The 20,387-nt window shown below is 35.0% G+C and overlaps 1 protein-coding gene across 2 annotated transcripts in view; it reads right to left on the reverse strand.

Moving 5' to 3' along the window:
- LOC127877548 (DNA polymerase subunit gamma-1-like) overlaps window positions 1–20,387 on the reverse strand; it is an 83,250-nt gene that overhangs the window by 32,800 nt on the left and 30,063 nt on the right. For both annotated transcript variants that reach the window (XM_052423508.1, XM_052423509.1), the window contains exons 9-13: window positions 19,565–19,747; window positions 17,786–17,867; window positions 11,590–11,720; window positions 10,643–10,894; window positions 543–643 (exon numbers count right to left, since the gene is read on the reverse strand). In XM_052423508.1, the coding sequence (XP_052279468.1) occupies window positions 543–643; window positions 10,643–10,894; window positions 11,590–11,720; window positions 17,786–17,867; window positions 19,565–19,747 (749 nt within the window). The remainder of the gene's footprint in view (window positions 1–542; window positions 644–10,642; window positions 10,895–11,589; window positions 11,721–17,785; window positions 17,868–19,564; window positions 19,748–20,387) is intronic.

Here is a 20,387-nt window from a genome sequence, read left to right on the forward strand (position 1 = left end):
CCTTGAAGGATGACCTTGACCTTTCATCACTCAAATTGTGCAGCTTCATGAGATACACATGCATGCAAATATCAAGTTGCTATCTTCAATATTGCAAAAGTTATCGGCAATGTTAAAGTTTTCGGATGGACGCACAGACTGACGGACTGACTGACAGATGGACAGTTCAACTGCTATATGCCACCCTACTGGGGGCATAAAAATCAGGTCAGTATAATCTGCAACTTTTTATGACAAAAATGCGGATATGGAATGCCAGATGGATGAACTGATGGACAATTCAATTGTTACATTATATGCCAAACTATGGGGGGGGGGGGGGGGGGGGTCACAACACTGCTTGTGTATCTGTTATGGAAACATGGTTCAGAAATAATAAAAACATGTTGTAATGAATGCATTACATGGAAAATAGATATCCAAAAATTAGAATAAAATGCTATCGTGTTTAACATGCAGACATGTTTGATGAGATTGGACAGTCAATAATTTTTAAGGAACTACACAGAGGTGAAAAACAGCATTTTCAGTTTTTCTCTTACCATCAACATCAGTCTTCTGCTCGATTTTATCTGTTTTGTTCTCACTGAGTTCTTCTCCAGGATTTTCAGTGAATGTGAAATTCATTAACTCACACATTTGCCTGGAATTTAGAAATAAAGTATACTTGAATTTGTCTTATAAATTCAAAACTGGTCTTAAAATAATCACTGCTACAACATGAATATTACTGAGTACATCAAACAAGAGGGCCAAAAGCCCTAAGGCGCTCAACTGAGACCAAAACGAACTCAAATGATTTTTAGCAGGTAGTGCTCACAAGATTTCACAATATACATATAAGGAAAACTGAACCAACACCTGGAAGGCATTTTTCATTAAATAACAATCTTTTTTTAACTTAGCTAACAAGCTGTTGATTAAATTTTACCTCGTGACCTATTTTTTGACCACACATTACCCTGTTTCAAACCAGATGGATTTATCAGTGGAACAAATCTTCTGTTCAAGTTTTATGAAGATTGGGTAATTGCCTCTTAAGTGTTTTTTCTTTAATCTGAGGGACCTAGCTTTGATCCCATATGACAAAGTTTTAAACTCAGCAAAGATATAACTGACGGACAAGAAACAATGACAAATGGTGATAACAAAAGCTCACAATAAGCATGTTGTGAACAAGTGAGCTGAAAAGAGCACAAAACCCAACAACATTCATGATTTCACATCATGTTCATAATAAAAGTTGATTAGTTGATTATTGAAACAAAAGATATAAAATTAATATTATTTGAAAGTTGAAAGACTAGAAATGTGTTTGAAGCAACATGATTAATGCACGTTACAAGATGTCTTGAAATAATTACTGTTTATGCCGATATATATTTAATTTTTTTACCTTATAATTTTATTTTCTTCGTAAGATATTACAGACATACATACATAACATACATACAATCATATATTATAACAGACCGCTCATCTATTTTTCTTTTTAAAGGTGAAGGGACCTATCTCAATTTCAATCACAAAGGAGGGAGGGGTGAAGTGGAGAGGGGTGTATAGTGTGGGGGTGTGGTTATTTATTACATAATCTTCCAAAAATGCGGAAAAAAAAATGCAGAAATAATCAGGCTATCAAACTTAGGGGGGGGGGTTCTTGGGTGGGATGGTTGGACCGTATTTCAAAAATAAAACAATAAAAATAAATATTTGTGTTTTTTTATCATGTTTCAAAAACAAATGATTTTTTTTTGGGGGGGGGGGAGGGGGGGGGGTCATTTATTAGATGATCTTTAAGAAAAAAAAATGAGGGGGGGGATTTGGATGGGGGGGGGGATGGTTTGGGTGGAGCCTATTGTGGTATGTCAGGTAAGAGTTGTTTGGTCAAAGTATCAATAAAATCTAATAATAAATAAAGAAGTTTATTTTAGCAAAATTTAATAATTTGACCTTGAAAGTCAAGGTCATTCAAAGGTCAAGGTAAAATTCAACTTGCCAGGTACAGTAACCTAATGATAGCATGAAAGTATTTGAAGTTTGCAGCAATAGCCTTGATACTTAAGAAGTAAAGTGGATCGAAACACAAAATTTAACCATATATTCAAAGTTACTAAGTCAAAAAAGGGCCATAATTCTGTAAAAATGACAACCAGAGTTATGCAACTTGTCCTTTTACTGTACCCTTATGATAGTTTGCGAGTGTTCCAAGTAGGAAAGCAATATCTATGATACTTTAGAGGTAAAGTGGACCAAAACACAAAACTTAACCAAATTTTCAATTTTCTAAGTATAAAGGGCCCATAATTCTGTCAAAATGCCAGTCAGAGTTACATAACTTTGCCTGCACAGTCCCCTTATGATAGTTAGTAAGTGTTGCAAGTATGAAAGCAATAGCTTTGATACTTAAGGAATAAAATGGACCTTAACACAAAACTTAACCAAAATTGTCAATTTTCTAAGTATAAAAAGGGCACATAATTCTGTCAAAATGCACGCCAGAGTTATCTAACTTTGCCTGCCCAGTCCCCTCATGATAGTTAGTAAGTGTACCAAGTTTGAATGCAAAAGCATTGATACTTTCTGAGAAAAGTGGACCTAAACGCAAAACTTAACCAGACGCCGACCCCAACGCCGACGCCAAGGTGATGACAATAGCTCATAAATTTTTTTCAAAAAATAAATGAGCTAAAAAGAATTTTACGAACATGTATAAGAGGGGTACATAACTATTCTATCTGTAAGATACAACATGAAGTTATGAAACATACATTCATTTTACAAATTATACGGTTTAATATTTCTAACACTTTACCAACCTATTTGCTTATACATATTAAAAGACTTTTGTTGTAGGTATGTATATATTTTTTCTGTAATATATTACACATTCGAAAGGTAAAGGTAAATTAAGTGCTGAATTGTATAATGTAAAATACATTAAAAAATGCAGACTTCACAAAATATTTGGCGGTTTAACAATATTTATATTATCTAAATAATGTGTTATATATGATTAGAGTTGTCATTATGGGAGATGTCTACAAATATCTTTATATTTTTAATTAAGGGACCAGTCTCTTAATTCATCATCTGTTTTAAGTGTGATTTTATATATTTCAAAATGGTGCTTCATGCTATTTACAAGTCCAATGTTGAGGGGATTGTATTTTTCTTCTGACAATGAAAAATATACCGTTTAATTTCTAGACATATAGAATGTTTACATCGTTCATTTTTGGGGCAGTGGTTCCAAGTATTAGACCATGACATGTAATATCAATATTTTCACTTGGTCTTCTTCTATTAATAGTTTCAACAACATATTTAACAATTTCTTGGGGATATGGACAGTACCAGAACAAGTGAACAATATTTTCTACTTCATTATATTACAAAAAGTACATAGATTATTGACAGCAATTCTCATTTTGAACATAAGAGATTTAGTTCCTAAGATTCTGTGGACTATTCTGCACTGGAACCATCTAATATATGTATCTCTAGTGAGGTTGAAAACGAGTTCATGTGTGTTTTTCTAGTCAATATAAAAAAATTCTGAATTCCATTTTGTTTGACATGCTGGAATGTCATTGTTTTTTATATATATTTTATAAATATGTTTATTTTCTTTGGGGCTGCTTACTATTTTCTTTATATATGTTGGTAATATAGGCCCTTAAATTTTATTGTCAAAAATCAACATATCTTCAAACTGTTCTATATATTTACTTATATTGTTAATTAATCCTTGATATAATAAGAAATTTACGTTTGTTCTGACAAGTTCAGCCAAAAATTCTTTGGAAATAAAGCAATTTCTTTCTGTCAAAATATCTCTCACAAAACGAATACCTCTTTCAAATAGACTTTTAATATAAATATGACTGTTGTTAATTTTAAAATTATGATTGTAAAATAGAGGCATATCCAGAATATCATTACAACTTATTATAGGCAGCTTTTCAATATACAAAACATAGTTTTTAAGAACATCAAGCCAAAATTTATTTTTCAGGTGTAAACATATTTTCTCTGCATACATTTGGCCAGTTTTAAACATAGTTTTGAAATCTATTATCGATTTAACTAGTGTATAACAATTACCCTCGTCTTACAATAATCTTTTAAGCCATGTTATTTTCATGTATTTTTCAAAAGAAAAAAATATCTATCATATCAAGCCCACCTTCGTTGTATTTCTTAACAATTACACTGGCTATTATTTTACTTGGTCCTGCCCAAATGAAGTCATAACATTGTTGATTTATTGTTTTCATGGTGTCTATTCTTGGTGTGTGTAGCGATACAAATAAGTGAGTGAGTAAAGGTAAAAGCAATGATTTGACAATAGTTATCTTTCCTAGCGGTGTTATATTTCTACGGTTCCAATGACTTATTGTACTTTTCATACTTTCAATTTTGTTTTCGAAATTTATCATTATCATGTTTTTTAAGTTAACATCAAACACAATCCCAAGAACTTTAAAAGTAGAAGCTCCCCATGTCAGTTTGTATTTGGTTTTTATTGATAGTGTACTATATTTCATAGAACCTATCCAAATTAAATTATTTTTTTCATAGTTAATGTTAAGTCCAGAATATCTTGAAAATTCATAAAGCACATCTAACGTACAATTAAGGGATTGTTTCTGACCCGTCAAGAAGTAGAGATGTATCATCTGCAAATTAAGATATTTTATATTCTATGTCTTTTATGGTAATGCCTTTTATTTCATTGTTTTTCCTTATTTTAATAGCAAGAATTTCTGCACATATAATGAAAATGTAAGCACTGCATGGGGTCTCCTTGACGAAAGCCCCTCTCTATACAGAAAGTGTTAGACAAGAATCCATTTATTTGTATTGAGGCCATATTATTATGCAAAAACATAGATATCCATTTTTGAAACATAGGCCAAAATTTAAAAAGCTAATGGTTGTTTCTATAAACTTAAAAGACAAGGTATCGAATGCTTTTTCAAAATCGATTGTCATTAGTAATCCAGGTAAATTATTATCTTCAGCATATTTCAATATATCATAAAGTAATCTAGTGTTTTCACCAATAAATCGACCTTTTATGAAACCAGTTTGATCTTTAGAGATTAAAATATCAAGTACTGTTTTTAATTGATTTGCAATTGAGCCTGATGCTAGTTTGTGTACTACATTTAATAAGGTTAATGGTCGCAGGTTTTTCAAATAACATCTTGGCTTGTTTTCTTTTGGAATGCAAGTTATAATGCCATGCTTTTGTGTTATTAACAAAGGAATTAATCATAAAAGCATAATTTATACTTCTAACTATGAAGTGACCTAATTTATTCCAAAACACCTTAAAGAATTCAGCAGTGAATCCATCCGAGCCTGGACTTTTGTCATGTTTCATATTTTTAAGTGTTGTGGATACTTCTTTAAATATTTAGCAGTCCTTCTAATGAATCAGATTGAACTTTAATCAATTTGGGTATTTACATTTGATAAATCAGCTTTTATATCATATTCAATTTCGTTTTCATTTTTTTTTGTATAGTGTTTTATAGAATGTAACAGCTTCATTTAAAATATAATTTTGCTCATTTAACTTAGCACCACTTTTTAATTCAATAAAAGGTATCGATTTGTTTGTATAATGGATTGGTTCAAGCGAGCAAAAGTATTTAGAGGGTTTTTCACCATCTTCAATCCATTTAGCTCTAGAACGAATAAATGCCCCTTTAAGCTTACTTTCCCAAACATTTTCTAATTCAGTTTGTAAGGCAAGAAGTTGGTCTGCATTAGTTTAATGATTTTTGAAGTATATCAATCTCTTAAATTAAATTAGATTCATGGTTTTTGTTGAGTTTAGTTTTATATGATGAGAAAGAAATAGTTTTTCCTCTTATTTCCATAAGTAACGTTTCTAAAAATAGTTGGTCATTGATAACAAACTGTATGGTACTGTTTTCAATATTTTCAATATTTTCAATGTTATATATTGGAATACAATATTGTTTTTTAACATTTTCTATCAAAGTATTGATGCAGTTTAAAAATGTAATATCATTTAACAGGAAATTATTGAATTTCCATAGCCCTTTTCCATGTGCTATATCCTCAAAACTTATTTCTAGGTCAATAATTGAATGATCTGATTTATAACTTGAATTAATTGTAGATTTTCTAATTTTTGATGACAAACTATTAGAGGTAAGAACAAAATCAAGTCTAGCTTGTTGCAGTGGTGTTAATCGTCTCCATGTATATTGTTGAGTAGTGACATTAAGGTATCTAAAAGTATAAATTATATTATTATCTCTAATAATAGACCGCAGTGTTTTTCTTGCATTTTTATTATTATTAATGGTTGCGTAATTTTGATGGCCCAAGTTAACGTCTAGTACACAATTAAAGTCTCTGCATATAATGAATTTATCAGTTTGAAAATCTGTAATCTTTTTAAATAGGTCTGAAAAAAGATGGGCGTATCTTTATTAGGCCCGTATAGTAAGCATAATGTAAACTGGTGTGTCATATATGTCAAATTCAATAAAAGATAGTTACCAAGTAAGTCATTTTCAATTTTATTTACTGTGATTTGTAAGTTTTTTCTGAACAAAATGCAAATACCTCTTGAATTTGATTGCCAGAAACTAAAGTAACATTCACCGTCCCATTCTGAGCATATTTTAGTTTTCATATCAGGAGTAAAATGACAGTCTTGGAGACAGTAAATATGTGCTTGTTTTTCTTTAAAAAAATCAAATACATCTCTACGTTTTTTACTGTTATTGAGACCCCTACAGTTTTAAGAGATGAATTTAAGATTATCCATTTATATAAAGGCATGGTGAAAAATGTGCTTTAACATACAGTCCACTCTCGTTATCTCGACATCGGATATCTCGATATTCTCGATATGTCGAAGTAAGCTCAATGTCCCAACTTTTTTCCTTCTTTATCTATGTAAGTAAACATCGCATATCTCGATTTTCGTTATGTCGAATTATTCGATATGTGGATATAAAATTTTGTCCCAAGTCCCGATTTTACATGTATTTACTGTGGTTTATCTCGAAGTGCGAATAACTGTCCCAGTGTCGGCAAAAGGTGCGAAATTTTTTCTTTGATCACCGTCCCGCTTAGCCCGGCTGCTCCCGATACTTTGCGGTAGGAAATTGATGTATCATCGATTGCATCAATGATCACACGTGTGTAATGTCGTTAGCCATCAACACTTGAGTAAGGCCTGTCACTTTAACTGCAATTAATACACAGCCTGCCGAAAGGCCAAAATAGTAATTGTTTTTACAAACAACATTCCAAAATGCATTATGAGTTATATTTTTGCGTATATAAAACGTTATAAAGATAATAACGATGATAAAGACAAGACTCAAAATGGTTTTTCATTTGTATTTGATCCTGTACTAATAATCTATTGCACTTTGCATTTCAAACAACAAAATGTACATGTACAGTTCAGTATTCCGGAACGTGATTTACGCATGTTCAGATGGAAAACCCTCGAATTGATTGGAGGTCAATGGCATCATCACTTTAAATAGCAACATAACCAGATGTTTACTCGACAGTCTATAAAAATTCTAACCGCATGTTTTCATACAATTCTGTAATACTTACAACGTCATTTTAACCATTAAAATAGCAAAATTAATCGTGCCTCGTAAAAATGCGTATACATGTATATTAGGAAGAGAGTATTATGCCTCATGTTGACGGCTTTGTAAGACCGCTTAGCAGGTAATTATATGTTAAAAACAAGGTAAAATTGCGTCTCATTTTCGTTTGAAAACGCCTAATCGGATATCTCGAACTCTCGTTATATCAATATTTTTTCAAGTTCCCGCCGACTTCGAGATAACGAGAGTGGACTGTATATATTACTTAACAGGTATCTAGGTAGACAATAAACACTATTTCTATTTGTTAACTTCTGCATATCACAATGCGAGCAATTCAGCAAATTAAACATAAACATACAACGTAACAGAAACAAAATGTACAAAAGGAGTTTTGACAAAAGAGGATTGATTGTGGCAACAATCAAACATATAAGCTTATTTACATCTAAATACATGATTTATCAACATATGTTTTACATATTATTGTCTTTGGGGTGTATCAATTTCTCAAATCCGAAATAGTACATACAGTTAAAGTTCGCGAGACAAGACATATTGTTACATATAAATGCTTTGAAACATATGACTGTCTTAGAACTTAATTAAGTTAAACTGAGATATCAGCCGAGATACCAAAAAGTGTGTGTTTTTTCAAGTCTTCATAATTCACAAAATACCTAGCCTAGCTAACAAAAATAATAAACGTGTAAATACAATTAAAGTTCGCGTGACAATACATTTTATAGTTAAATATAAATGCTTATAAGCATGTGGTATTGTTTTAGATCTTAATTAAATAAAAAAATAAAAACTGAAAAAATAGTACTTATGTTGCATATGGACAGTCCTGATTTATTTGGACGTCAAAAAAATGATAAACATGTACTCAGACTCGTTAAAACACATAATTGTTAAACATTTCAAATAAAAAGAACACTACATCCGCAAATATAATATGAATTTTCATCAACCCTCATGTGGTCATCAATTATATTCATATCTTAAATAAAAGTATATATACAGTCTAATTGTCAATCAGACATATATCATTGTCAAGCAGACATAGATCAAATATACAAGAAGAACGGGTATGTAAATTCTTAAATCATACATACTAAGGACCATGAATACTATAAGAACAGCAGTAAAGTAATGTACATATCAGTTATAATGTGCAACAACATCAAGTAAGTAAGAACACTACAGTTTTGATAATTGACCACTACATGTATGTACATGTATTAGAGAATAAGTTGCTCAGTCTGAATATACTAAGGTAAGAAATATTCGTGCCAAGATTTAAACTTTCTTATCTTTATCACATGTTCAAATTGATTATTTCAAGTTTGCTATTATGTAAAGAAAAATAAGAATGTTTTATAGTGATACATTAGTAAAACTTACCATCATTTCAATGACATAAAATGATGTATTTTTGCATATTACTTGCGACATTTTTGACAAGGTTGTATTTTTAATAAATAAATTCTTGTTTTGTTTTGACTTTGGTATATTTTCATTCTTCACATTTACGAATGCTTAACAAATGATGGATTAAATGCCGATATATATTATGCATAACAAAGTTATGGGCCAAACAAAAATTGAATGTTGGCTGTATACATATAAACAAGGGCTGTTTGTAAAACATGCATGCCCCCTATATGGGCTACATGCATGCCCCCCTATATGGGCTATATGTTGTAGTAGCAGCCATTGTGTGAATACGTTTTTGTCACTGTGATCAACGGTGGTGGTGGTGGTGGTGGTGGGTGGTGGTGGGTGGTGGTGGGTGGTGGTGGGTGGTGGTGGTGGGTGGTGGTGGGTGGTGGTGGTGGTGGGTGGTGGTGGTGGTGGTGGTGGTGGTGGTCGTGGTGGTCGTGGTGGTGGTCGTGGTGGTGGTCGTGGTGGTGGTGGTGGTCGTGGTGGTGGTCGTGGTGGTGGTCGTGGTGGTGGTCGTGGTGGTGGTCGTGGTGGTGGTCGTGGTGGTGGTCGTGGTGGTGGTCGTGGTGGTGGTTATTGATACAATGCATTACAAAAATGCAGTTAGCCTTACATTTGGTAAAATTTAAATATATTACAAGGGAGGCAAATGCTGTAACAAAAAGAACATGCATAAACGGTAGTTGTTTCCCTTGTTTGAACCATGCTAAATCCTTAAAATGCCTATTTCCAGTAACTGTGACCTTCACCTGTGACCTTGACCTTTGACCTAGTGACCTCAAAATCAATAGGGGTCGTCTGCTAGTCATGATCAATGTACCTATGAAGTTTCATGATCCTAGGCCCAAGCGTTCTTGAGTTTTCATCTGACAACCACCTGGTGGACGGACCGACATACCGACAGACCGACCGACATGAGCAAAGCAATATACCCCCTCTTCTTCGAATATAATTAAACAAGATGTGTTTGTGAAACACTATGTCCCCCCCATAAATTTGACCTTGAAGGATGACCTTGACCTTTCACCACTCAAAATGTGCAGCTCCATGAGATGCACATGCATGCCAAATATCAAGTTGCTATCTTGCAAAAATCATGGCAAATGTTAAAGTTTTACGCAAACCAACAAACAAACAGACAGTGCAAAAACAATATGTCACTCAGTATAGACTGTGGGACATAAAAATTAACTGTCCAATAAAACCTTGATCTTGAAGCAATCCAAGGTCAAAATGTCAAGGTCAAAATGAAGTCATCTGATGTGGGTGTATTGAAAGTGTTTCTAGATAACATCCTTATATATTAAAAGCTTTGTAGCATAAGGAATTGATGTTAAATGAAACACATCATTTTAGGTTAATCTAGAATTAGAATATTTTGAATTAGTCTTCATCCAAAAGTAGGCTGGGCTTACCTAATAATGAAAGATGAACAGACGGAACGACTGACAGAATATCAAAAACAACTGGCAAATTGATGTATGCCTTTTGTCATTTGTAAATATTTGGTGCATAATTATTTACAGTGCCAATAATATATAAATGACACAAAGATTTTTAAACAAACATCTTACTGATAAGGAAACAACCGCTCAATAGGGAGTTCTTTCCCTTCTGCCATCATTTCCAATTCTTCAGACGTCAACAAGTTGTCATGACGACCGGGCACCAGGTAACCCCAGCCGTGGTTGTCGTCAAAGTGAAGCAAATAACCATCCCAGGTGAGCCGCAGCAGTTTAGGGGTCACGCGGGTCTGGGGGCTGACCCCACTGGGGCCTGGGCGCCAGTCTGCGTCAGCAGGGTTTGCACACAGCTCCTTGAACCATCTGGGATTAAAGATGCATTTGATGGTATTTTTTGTTTAATAGAAGTCTCTTTTGAGCGAAAAATCCAGTTAAGGTTGAAAGTGTTGTTCCAGATCAGGACTCCATTGGCTTATCTGGGACAAAACTTTACATGATTCATTAAACCTGATTTGCCCAAAGTGAGACTCATGGTACTTTGGTATTTAATATGCAAAACATCACAATAAGTTCTTGACCGCATATTACTAGAATTTTTTGTGAAGTCGAGTTTTTTTTCACCTGAAGTAAGTTGGAAAGTTTATGTTAATAAGGAAGTACTATTATTAAAGACAAAGTTTAACAAATATATTGAGATAACAATCTGTAATATTTTTATTTAAATGCATTATTCTTATGCATATACATGTACATTTATTTTGCCTTAAATGTATTTGCTTTAGTATATATTGAACTATAATTAATGCAAATATGCACAGTTGATAAATTGAAATTTCTGCGTTAACTGATATGTATTCCCATATTTATCGCTACTGATTGATTAAAATTGTGTATGACTGGTTGTTTTTATGTCATATTTTAGAGAATGAATGCAATAAAAAATTAAAAACCCAAAACTTCTTTCTAACACTAAAATACCCTCAAATGAAAATTGTTTGTAATATGAAAACTAATACATTGATATAAATATGTTAATGCTTGTTATAAGGAATACTAACTCAGGATATCCCACGTATCGGTTCCCAACTTTACTATGTCTGTCTTGTTGGGCCAACACTTCCACAATGCAGGAAACCTCCTCCTCATTACTTCCTGTCTGCTGCTTCTGTTCTAAGGCTGCCTGCTGCTTCTAGAACAAGAGCACCGCCTTGCGGGTGCAGACCGCTCATCTATTTTCTTTTTAAAGGTGAAGGGACTCTCATTTTCAATCACAAAGGAGGGAGGAGTGGAGTGAAGAGGGGTGTATAGTGTGGGGTTGTGGACATTTATTACATTATCTTCCAAAAAAGCGAAAAAAAAAAATAAAAATAAAAAAATCGGGGGGGGGGGGGGTATAGTGTGAGGGTGTGGTGATAATTTGTGAGATGATCTTAAAAAAAAAAAAAAAAAAAAAAAAAATCAAAAAAAAAATTTGGGGGGGGGGGGTGGGGGGGGTGGGGTGGGGGTATAGTGTGAGGGTGTGGTGGTCATTTGTGAGATGATCTTATAAAAAAAAAAAAAAAAAAAAAAAAATTAGGGGGGGGGGGGGGAGGGGGGGGAGGGCACGGGGGATGGTTTGGGTGAAGTCTATTGTGGTATGTCAGGTAAGAGTAGTTTCATCAAAGTATCAATCAAATCTAATCATAAATAAAGAAGTTATGGCAATTTTAGCAAAATTTAATAATTTGACCTTGAGAGTCAAGGTCATTCAAAGGTCAAAGTAAAATTCAAGTTGCCAGGTACAGTAACCTCATGATAGCATGTAAGTATTTGAAGTTTGAAAGCAATAGCCTTGATACTTCGAGTGGATCGAAACACAAAATTTAACCATATATTAAAAGTTACTAAGTCAAAAAAGGGCCATAATTCCGTAACAATGACAACCAGAGTTATGCAACTTGTCCTTTTACTGTACCCTTATGATAGTTTGTGAGTGTTCCAAGTATGAAAGCAATATCTATGATACTTTAGGGGTAAAGTGACCAAAACATAAATCTTAACCAAATTTTCAATTTTCTAAGTATAAAGGGCCCATAATTCCGTCCAAATGCCAGTCAGAGTTACATAACTTTGCCTGCACCGTCCCCTTATGATAGTTCATAAATCTTGCAAGTATGAAAGCAATAGCTTTGATACTGTAGGAATAAAGTGGACCTAAACACAAAACTTAATCAAATTTTCAATTTTCTAAGTATAAAAAGGGCACATAATTCTGTCAAAATGCCAGTCAGAGTTACATTACTTTGCCTGCACAGTCCCCTTATGATAGTTAGTAAGTGTTGCAAGTATGAAAGCAATAGCTTTGATGCTTAAGGAATAAAATGGACCTAAACACAAAACTTAACCAAAATTGTCAATTTTCTAAGTATAAAAAGGGCACATAATTCTGTCAAAATGCATGCCAGAGTTATCTAACTTTGCCTGCCCAGTCCCCTCATGATATTAAGTAAGTGTACCAAGTTTGAATGCAATAGCATTGATACTTACTGAGAAAAGTGGAACTAAACGCAAAACTTAACCAAAATTTGCAATTTTTTAAGTATAAAAAGGGCACATAATTCTGTCAAAATGCACGCCAGAGTTATCTAACTTTGCCTGCCTAGTCCCCTCATGATAGTAAGTAAGTGTACCAAGTTTGAATGCAATAGCATTGATACTTTCTGAGAAAAGTGGACCTAAACGCAAAACTTAACCGGACGCCGACGCCAACGCCAACGCCAACGCCAACGCCGACGCCGACGCCAAGGTGATGACAATAGCTCATAATTTTTTTTCAAAAAATAGATGAGCTAAAAATGAGTGCCAACAGCAGTTCTTACTGCAAATATTGCAATTTATTTCATTTTACAGTAAGGTGTAGAAATAAAAGAGGTAGGGATCAAATTTAGATACTGCTTCAATTCTTACTGCAAAATAATTTAGTTTTTATAATCAATGTATATGTTGGTGCAACAAGAGCTCTCACTACACATCAAATATAAATTGAACCCTGTACTGCATGACTGTATACTGACAGTTCTTGGCAAAATTCATTTACATGCAGCCAGGAAAGATTTCCTGTTAGAATTGCTGACCATTTAAAAAAAGATAATACCTGTTATGTTGCTGACCATCATGTAAATGAGTAAATGCATCTTAGCTATACAAACATAAAAGGGTATTTTATATGGCAATAATTTCTTTTGTAACCTATGATTTAACATTATCATCCATGTTAGAAGATAAGACATGTTACAGAACCAGTCCATGTTAGAAGATAAGACATGTTACAGAACCAGTCCATGTTAGAAGATAAGACATGTTACAGAACCAGTCCATGTTAGAAGATAAGGCATGTTACAGAACCAGACTGGCTAGCTCAGCTGGTACAGCCTTGGAAAACAAATGAGACGCACTCAGTGAAATGGGGGTTTAATGCATGTGGGTAAAGTGTCATCCCAGATTAGCCTGTGCAGTCTACACAGGCTAATCAGTGATAACACTTTCTGCCTAAACTTGATTTGTGCTAAGAAAAGACTTTTTTCAAATGAAAAACATAAAGGCGGAAAGTGGCATCCCTGATAAGCCTGTGCGGACTGCACAGGCTAATCTAGGACAACACTTTACGCACATGCATTAAACCCCTTTTTCACAGAGCACGGCCCAAATCTGAGCATCAGGTTTTCTATCCCTGGCCCTGCAGCATAACTTGTATGGTAATTGGTCATGAAATCCTTTCTACCATTCTCCCTCTACCTCTGATATAAGTAATATAGTTGTCAGTTACTTGCACAAGTGTGTTCACAGAGTACTCGTAAACCAGCAACCCTATGAAAAGTGTGAGTTGTTAACTCTTTCAGTGCGGGAACCCAATTTTGAAGGCCTTTGCAAACAGTTTGGATCCAGATGAGACGACTGGATCCAAACTGTTTGCTATTCTGATAGTATTCTTTGAAAAAAAATCGAAGAGAATGCTTCTTTTAGAAACTCAGCAGACGACATTTTAGCAGACGACAAATTTCCCAGCATGCAAAGGGTTAACTGACCAGTGATATGAATGAAATACTGCTGAATCTCCTCCCAAGAAAAAACAACCTGAACAAACAAACAAACATGAAGGATGCTATGACAGTTGTGTGCTACTGTCACAGAAGGGAATTATGTAATAAGATCATGTATCAACTTATTTGTTTAGTTTTTAATTCTGGAAGGTGACAGATCACTGACATCAAGCAACACAACTCAACAAAATGTCCGCACTTGACACTGTAATATGGTAAAACAAAACATTTCTAGACATCATAAGGCCAATATTCAGACTGAATATAAGACATACATCAATAACAAACACCTTACCATACAAAAACATATCAAGTTACATTCCAATTAGCCAAGATCATTACAGCATCAGTCATCACATCATACTTGTTTTGTTTCCACCTAGAGTTTTGGTTAACATTGCTCCTAAATGGAAAATGACAATACATACATGTATGTGTGCATTCTAACTTCTAGACAAACATATTATACCCAAATTGCTCACATAAAAACACCTTCCCTTTCCCGCTCCAAAACAACAACAACAACAACCTTCTGATTTGCAACTCATGCCATGGCTGTGCTATGAACAATAAGTACTATGCATAAAACTGATAAACAATGTTAACAGTACAGCTTGCCAGAAAAGTGAAAAACTCCCCCATGCTGCAAGTCATTAAGCAGAACCAAACAAGAAACCGTCGAAGACGGGTGATGCTCCACAAAGTTTTTTTGTCACAATATTGCAATATATATTTAGACAAGGGACAAAATTGTCACAAAACCAGGTTTTTCAGTTGAAAAAAAGTCTGATAAAGGGAGACGATTCAAAATGTGTATTGTTAACCCCTTGTGTAAAATTGACCTTGATTTCAATTAGAAAACAAGGGCTGTTTGTAAAACATGCATGCCCCCCATATGGGCTGTCCATTGTAGTGGAATCCATTGTGTGAATACGTTTTTTGTCACTGTGACCTTGACCTTTGACCTAGTGACTTGAAAATCAAAAGGGGTCATCTGCCAGTCATGATCAAAGTTCCTATGAAGTTTCATGATCCTAGACGTAAGCCTTCTTGAGTTATCATCCGGAAACCATTTTACTGTTTCGAGTCACTGTGACCTTCACCTTTGAGCTGATGATCTGAAAATCAATAGGGGTCATCTGCCAGTCATGGTCAATGTTCCTATGAAGTTTCATGATCCTCGGTGTAAGCATTCTTGAGTTATCATCCGGAAACCATTTTACTGTTTCAAGTCACTGTGACCTTGACCTTTGACCTAGTGACCTGAAAATCAATAGGAGTCATCTGCCAGTCATGATCAATGTACCTATGAAGTTTCATGATCCTAGGCGTAAGCATTCTTGATTTATCATCCAGAAACGATTTTACTATTTCAAATCACTGTGACCTTGACCTTTGACCTAGTGACCTGAAAATCGATAGGTGTCATCTGCCAGTCATGATCAATGTACCTATAAAGTTTCATGATCCTGGGCCTAAGCGTTCTTGAGTTATCATCCGGAAACCATCTAGTGGACGAACCGACCGACGGACCGACCAACGGACTGAACGACAAGTGCAAAACAATATACCCCCTCTTCTTCAAAGGGGGGCATAAAAAAAGTCTGATAAAGAGAGACAACTCAAAATCAAAATGTCCATTGTTACTGATTGTTCATAGTTACATAGTTGTTTCAAAATAAATACATTTTTAGTTGTGGCGAACTTGACCATGGAGATATTGACGCAATTCTTTTGTGCGACACACCGTCCAATAATGGTGAACAAATGTGCCAAATGATTTTAAAATGTCACAATGAATGACATAGTAATGGCCCAGACAAGCTCATTCATGGCCATTTTTGACCTTCAAACTCAAACTGTGACCTTGACCTATCGACGTGATTCTTTCGCTCGACACACCGTCTAATGATGGTGAACAAATGTGCCAATGATTTTAAAATCTCAAAATGACTCACAAAGTAATGGCCCGGACAAGCTTGTTTTTGACCTTCAAACTCAAATTGTGACCTTGACCTTGGAGATATCAATGTAATTCTTTCGCAGGACACACCGTCTAATGATGGTGAACAAATGTGCCAAATGATTTTAAAATCTGACAATGAATGACAAAGTTATGGCCTGGACAAGCTCATTTATGGCCATTTTTTACCTTCAAACTCAAATTGTGACCTTGACCTTGGAGATATTGACGTAATTCTTTCGCGCGACACACCATCTAATGATGGTGAACAAATGTGCTAAATGATTTTAAAATCTGACAATGAACAACAGAGTTATGGCCCGGACAAGCTTGTTCCTCCTGCCCACCCGCCTGCCCGCCCGCCAACCAGCCCGCCTGCCGACATACGCCAATCTAATAACCAGTTTTTTTCTTCCAAAAACCTGGTTAATAAAAGGAAACGTCTAGTAGTTGGGGGGGACAAGAATTGCACTAAATGTACAGTTAATGGAAAATTTCAAAGGGCCATAACTCTGTGAAAAATCATCCGACCAGAACCTGCTGATAATAAACACATTTCCTCTTGGTAGTGAAGCTTCCCATAAAGTTTCATTAAATTCCGGTCATTAGTTGCTGAGAAATAGCCCAGACAAAAATTGTGCAGAGACGGACACACACACGGACAGACAAAGCGGCAACAATATGCTCCCCCCAAAATTTTTTGGGGGAGCATAAAAATAGCAAACAAGCCAATTCGTTAAATTGATATCCCCCGCCAAAATACTTCTGGACACAAATATTTCTGGACGGATGGACAACGCCAATATCATCCTCTTATCCATTTACATACTCTTACAAAGTTTCAATTAAATCCATCAAAGCACTTCCAAGATATGGCTCCAGACACACACAAAAAAGCATTTTTTCAAGATACAAAGGGCCATAACTCTGTTTTTATCCAATGGTGTGCAATGCCATTTGGCGTGCATCATCTTCTTATCCATATATATACTCATACCAAGTTTCAATGAAATCTGCCAAAGCACTTTTAAGATATGGCTCCGGACACAAAAGTGCCAGACGGACGGACAAACGGACGGAAAGAAGGAAGGATGGACAACGCCAAAACAATATCCCTCTGCCTATGGCGGGGGATAATAGCAATGGTAGAAACAAGATTTAATAAATTGAACACCTTTAGAGAATGCAGAAACCAGAAGAGCATGCACAAACCTTGGTCAATGGTTTCTGTTTCTTGAGTCTGAAAGGCTTCACAGTCCAGTCCAGGTCCCAGAGCCAAGGGTCAGCCTTGTACCTGACAAACACAAGAATAAGGCAACACTGCGATAATAATTGCAATTATAATTGAGCCCTGCTCTGTGAAAAAAGGAGTTTAATTCATGTACGTAATGTATCGTCCCAGATTATCCTGTTCAGTCCGCACAGGCCAGTCAGGGACACTTTCCGCCTAAACTAGATTTTGCTACGAAGAGCCTTTCTTTAAAGAAAAAATTTCAGAAAAACAGAAAGTGTCGTCCCTGATTAGCCTGTGCAAACTGCACGGGCTAATGTGGGGCAATACTTAATAAAGGCACAAGCATTAAGCCCCCTTTTCACAGGGCGAGGCTCATTTGATTTATCTTAAGCTATCCCATCTTAGTTAAGGATTAACAAAATAAAACTGCATCTGATGAACAACTTCATGAGAATCAGTGATGTCTTTTTGTTATTATGATTTAAGTTACTAACTTTTTTTTGCTAGTATTATAATGAAACACCTTTGGAATGGATTTTATCACATGACTGCTTGAACTGTATTGAATGTTATCCATCGATGTATTTATGTTATTGTACTATGCATATCAGCAAATAAAGCACATTTACCTTTTAAAAAGGAAACAAAAGAATGAGAAGATCAATTAACTCTTTCAGTGCTAGAACCGAATTGGATCAGGATCCAAACTGTTTGCTACTGTGATAGTATTCTTTGAAAACAAGACTATTGTCAAGCAATATAAGTCCCCTACCGGATCCACCATTGTCAGAAATTCCAGATTTTTAAATATATATTTGTTGCCATAGCAATCAATTTTTTTTATTTAGGAACAAAATGAAATGACGTGCATAATGTCCATATTGCCATCTATCCATGTTTCAAGTTTCATGAAAAAATATTAAGAACTTTAAAAGTTATTGCAGGATCCAGAAAACCACCATTTTCAGCAGTATTTCTAGTCTATTTGTTGCCATAGAAACCAGAATTATTGACGTCGGAACGAAATGAAATGACGTGCATAATGTCAATATTGCCATCGATTCATGTTTCAAGTTACATGAAAAAATATTAAGAACTTTAAAAGTTATCGCAGGATCCAGTAAACCACCATTTTCAGCAGTATGTCTAGTCTATTTGTTGCCATAGCAACCAAATTTTGTTACGTCGGAACGAAATGAAATGACGTGCATAATGTCCATAATGCCATCTATCCATGTTTCAAGTTTCATGAAAAAAATATTAAGAACTTTAAAAGTTATCGCAGGATCCAGAAAATACACCATTTTCAGCAGTATTTCTAGTCTATTTGTTGCAATAGCAACCAGAATTTTTTATGTAAGAACGAAATGAAATGACGTGCATAATGTCCATATTGCCATCTATCCATGTTCCAAGTTTCATGAAAAAATATTAAGAACTTTTAAAGTTATCGCAGGATCCAGAAAAGTGTGACGGACGGACGGAGACAAAACCATAAGTCTCCTCCGGTAAAACCGGTAGGGGACTAAAAATCGAAGAAAATGCTAAATTTAGAAATTCAGCAGAAGACATTTTAGCAGACGACAAACTTCCCAGCATGCAAAGGGTTAAGATCTGTGTGCAAAAAAAACGATATACAGAGGCAGACCCAACACCAGCAGAAGTATGGCCATTGAGGACACCAATGTGATAGGTAACATAAACACACGCTGCTAAAATAATTCAATATCTCATATACCAATGTCATTGATACTTACTGTTCAGTGGCCAACAATTTGCAAGCATCGTTAGCTAGTCGCATTAGGAGCTGTTTCAGTTGGTTCTGCATGTCTTCATACACAGTGTTTGACTGGTTTACATAACGCTGCCAGTTCTGGTTCACTGGTAGGTAACCAGTCGACATTTCAAACATGCCCGCTAAAGTTACTGGATGGGGAAACCTGAAAGATTTTGTAGCATTTTTTATGCATAAATTTAATATGACATGTTCATTCAAAGAAATCTTAACTAAGAGTAAGTGATCAGTAAATGTTTCTTTAATGCCATTCCTACTCCATAAAATTTAAATCCACAAAAGACACAACCAGAAAGACCATAATTTTACTTAATATGGCTGTGTATTTTAAGTTATAATTGCATTACAAACAGGTTTTGTTAGAATAAGAAATATGCTTCACAAACCAATTGGCATTAAAATGAGATATGATTTTCAATGTTTTTCGCCCAATGGAGAAGTTTTTTGACAAAGACATCTCTTTAACAAGAGCACCGCCTTGCGGGTGCAGACCGCTCATCCATTTTCCTTTTTAAAGGTGTAGGGACCTATCTCAATTTCAATCACAAAGGAGGGACGGGTGAAGTAGAAAGGGGTGTATAGTGTCGGGGTGTGGTCATTTATTACATTTATCTTTTTCTAAAAATGAAAAAAAAAAGGCATTTTTTTATATTTTTTTTGGGGGGGGGGGGGGGTTCTTGGGTGGGATGGTTGGACGGTATTTAAAAAATAAAATAATAACAAGGGCTGTTTGTAAAACATGCATGCCCCCCATATGGGCTGTCCATTGTAGTGGCAGTCATTGT

Source organism: Dreissena polymorpha, chromosome 4 (assembly GCF_020536995.1).
Source record: "Dreissena polymorpha isolate Duluth1 chromosome 4, UMN_Dpol_1.0, whole genome shotgun sequence".
NCBI classification, from domain to species: Eukaryota; Metazoa; Mollusca; class Bivalvia; order Myida; family Dreissenidae; genus Dreissena; species Dreissena polymorpha.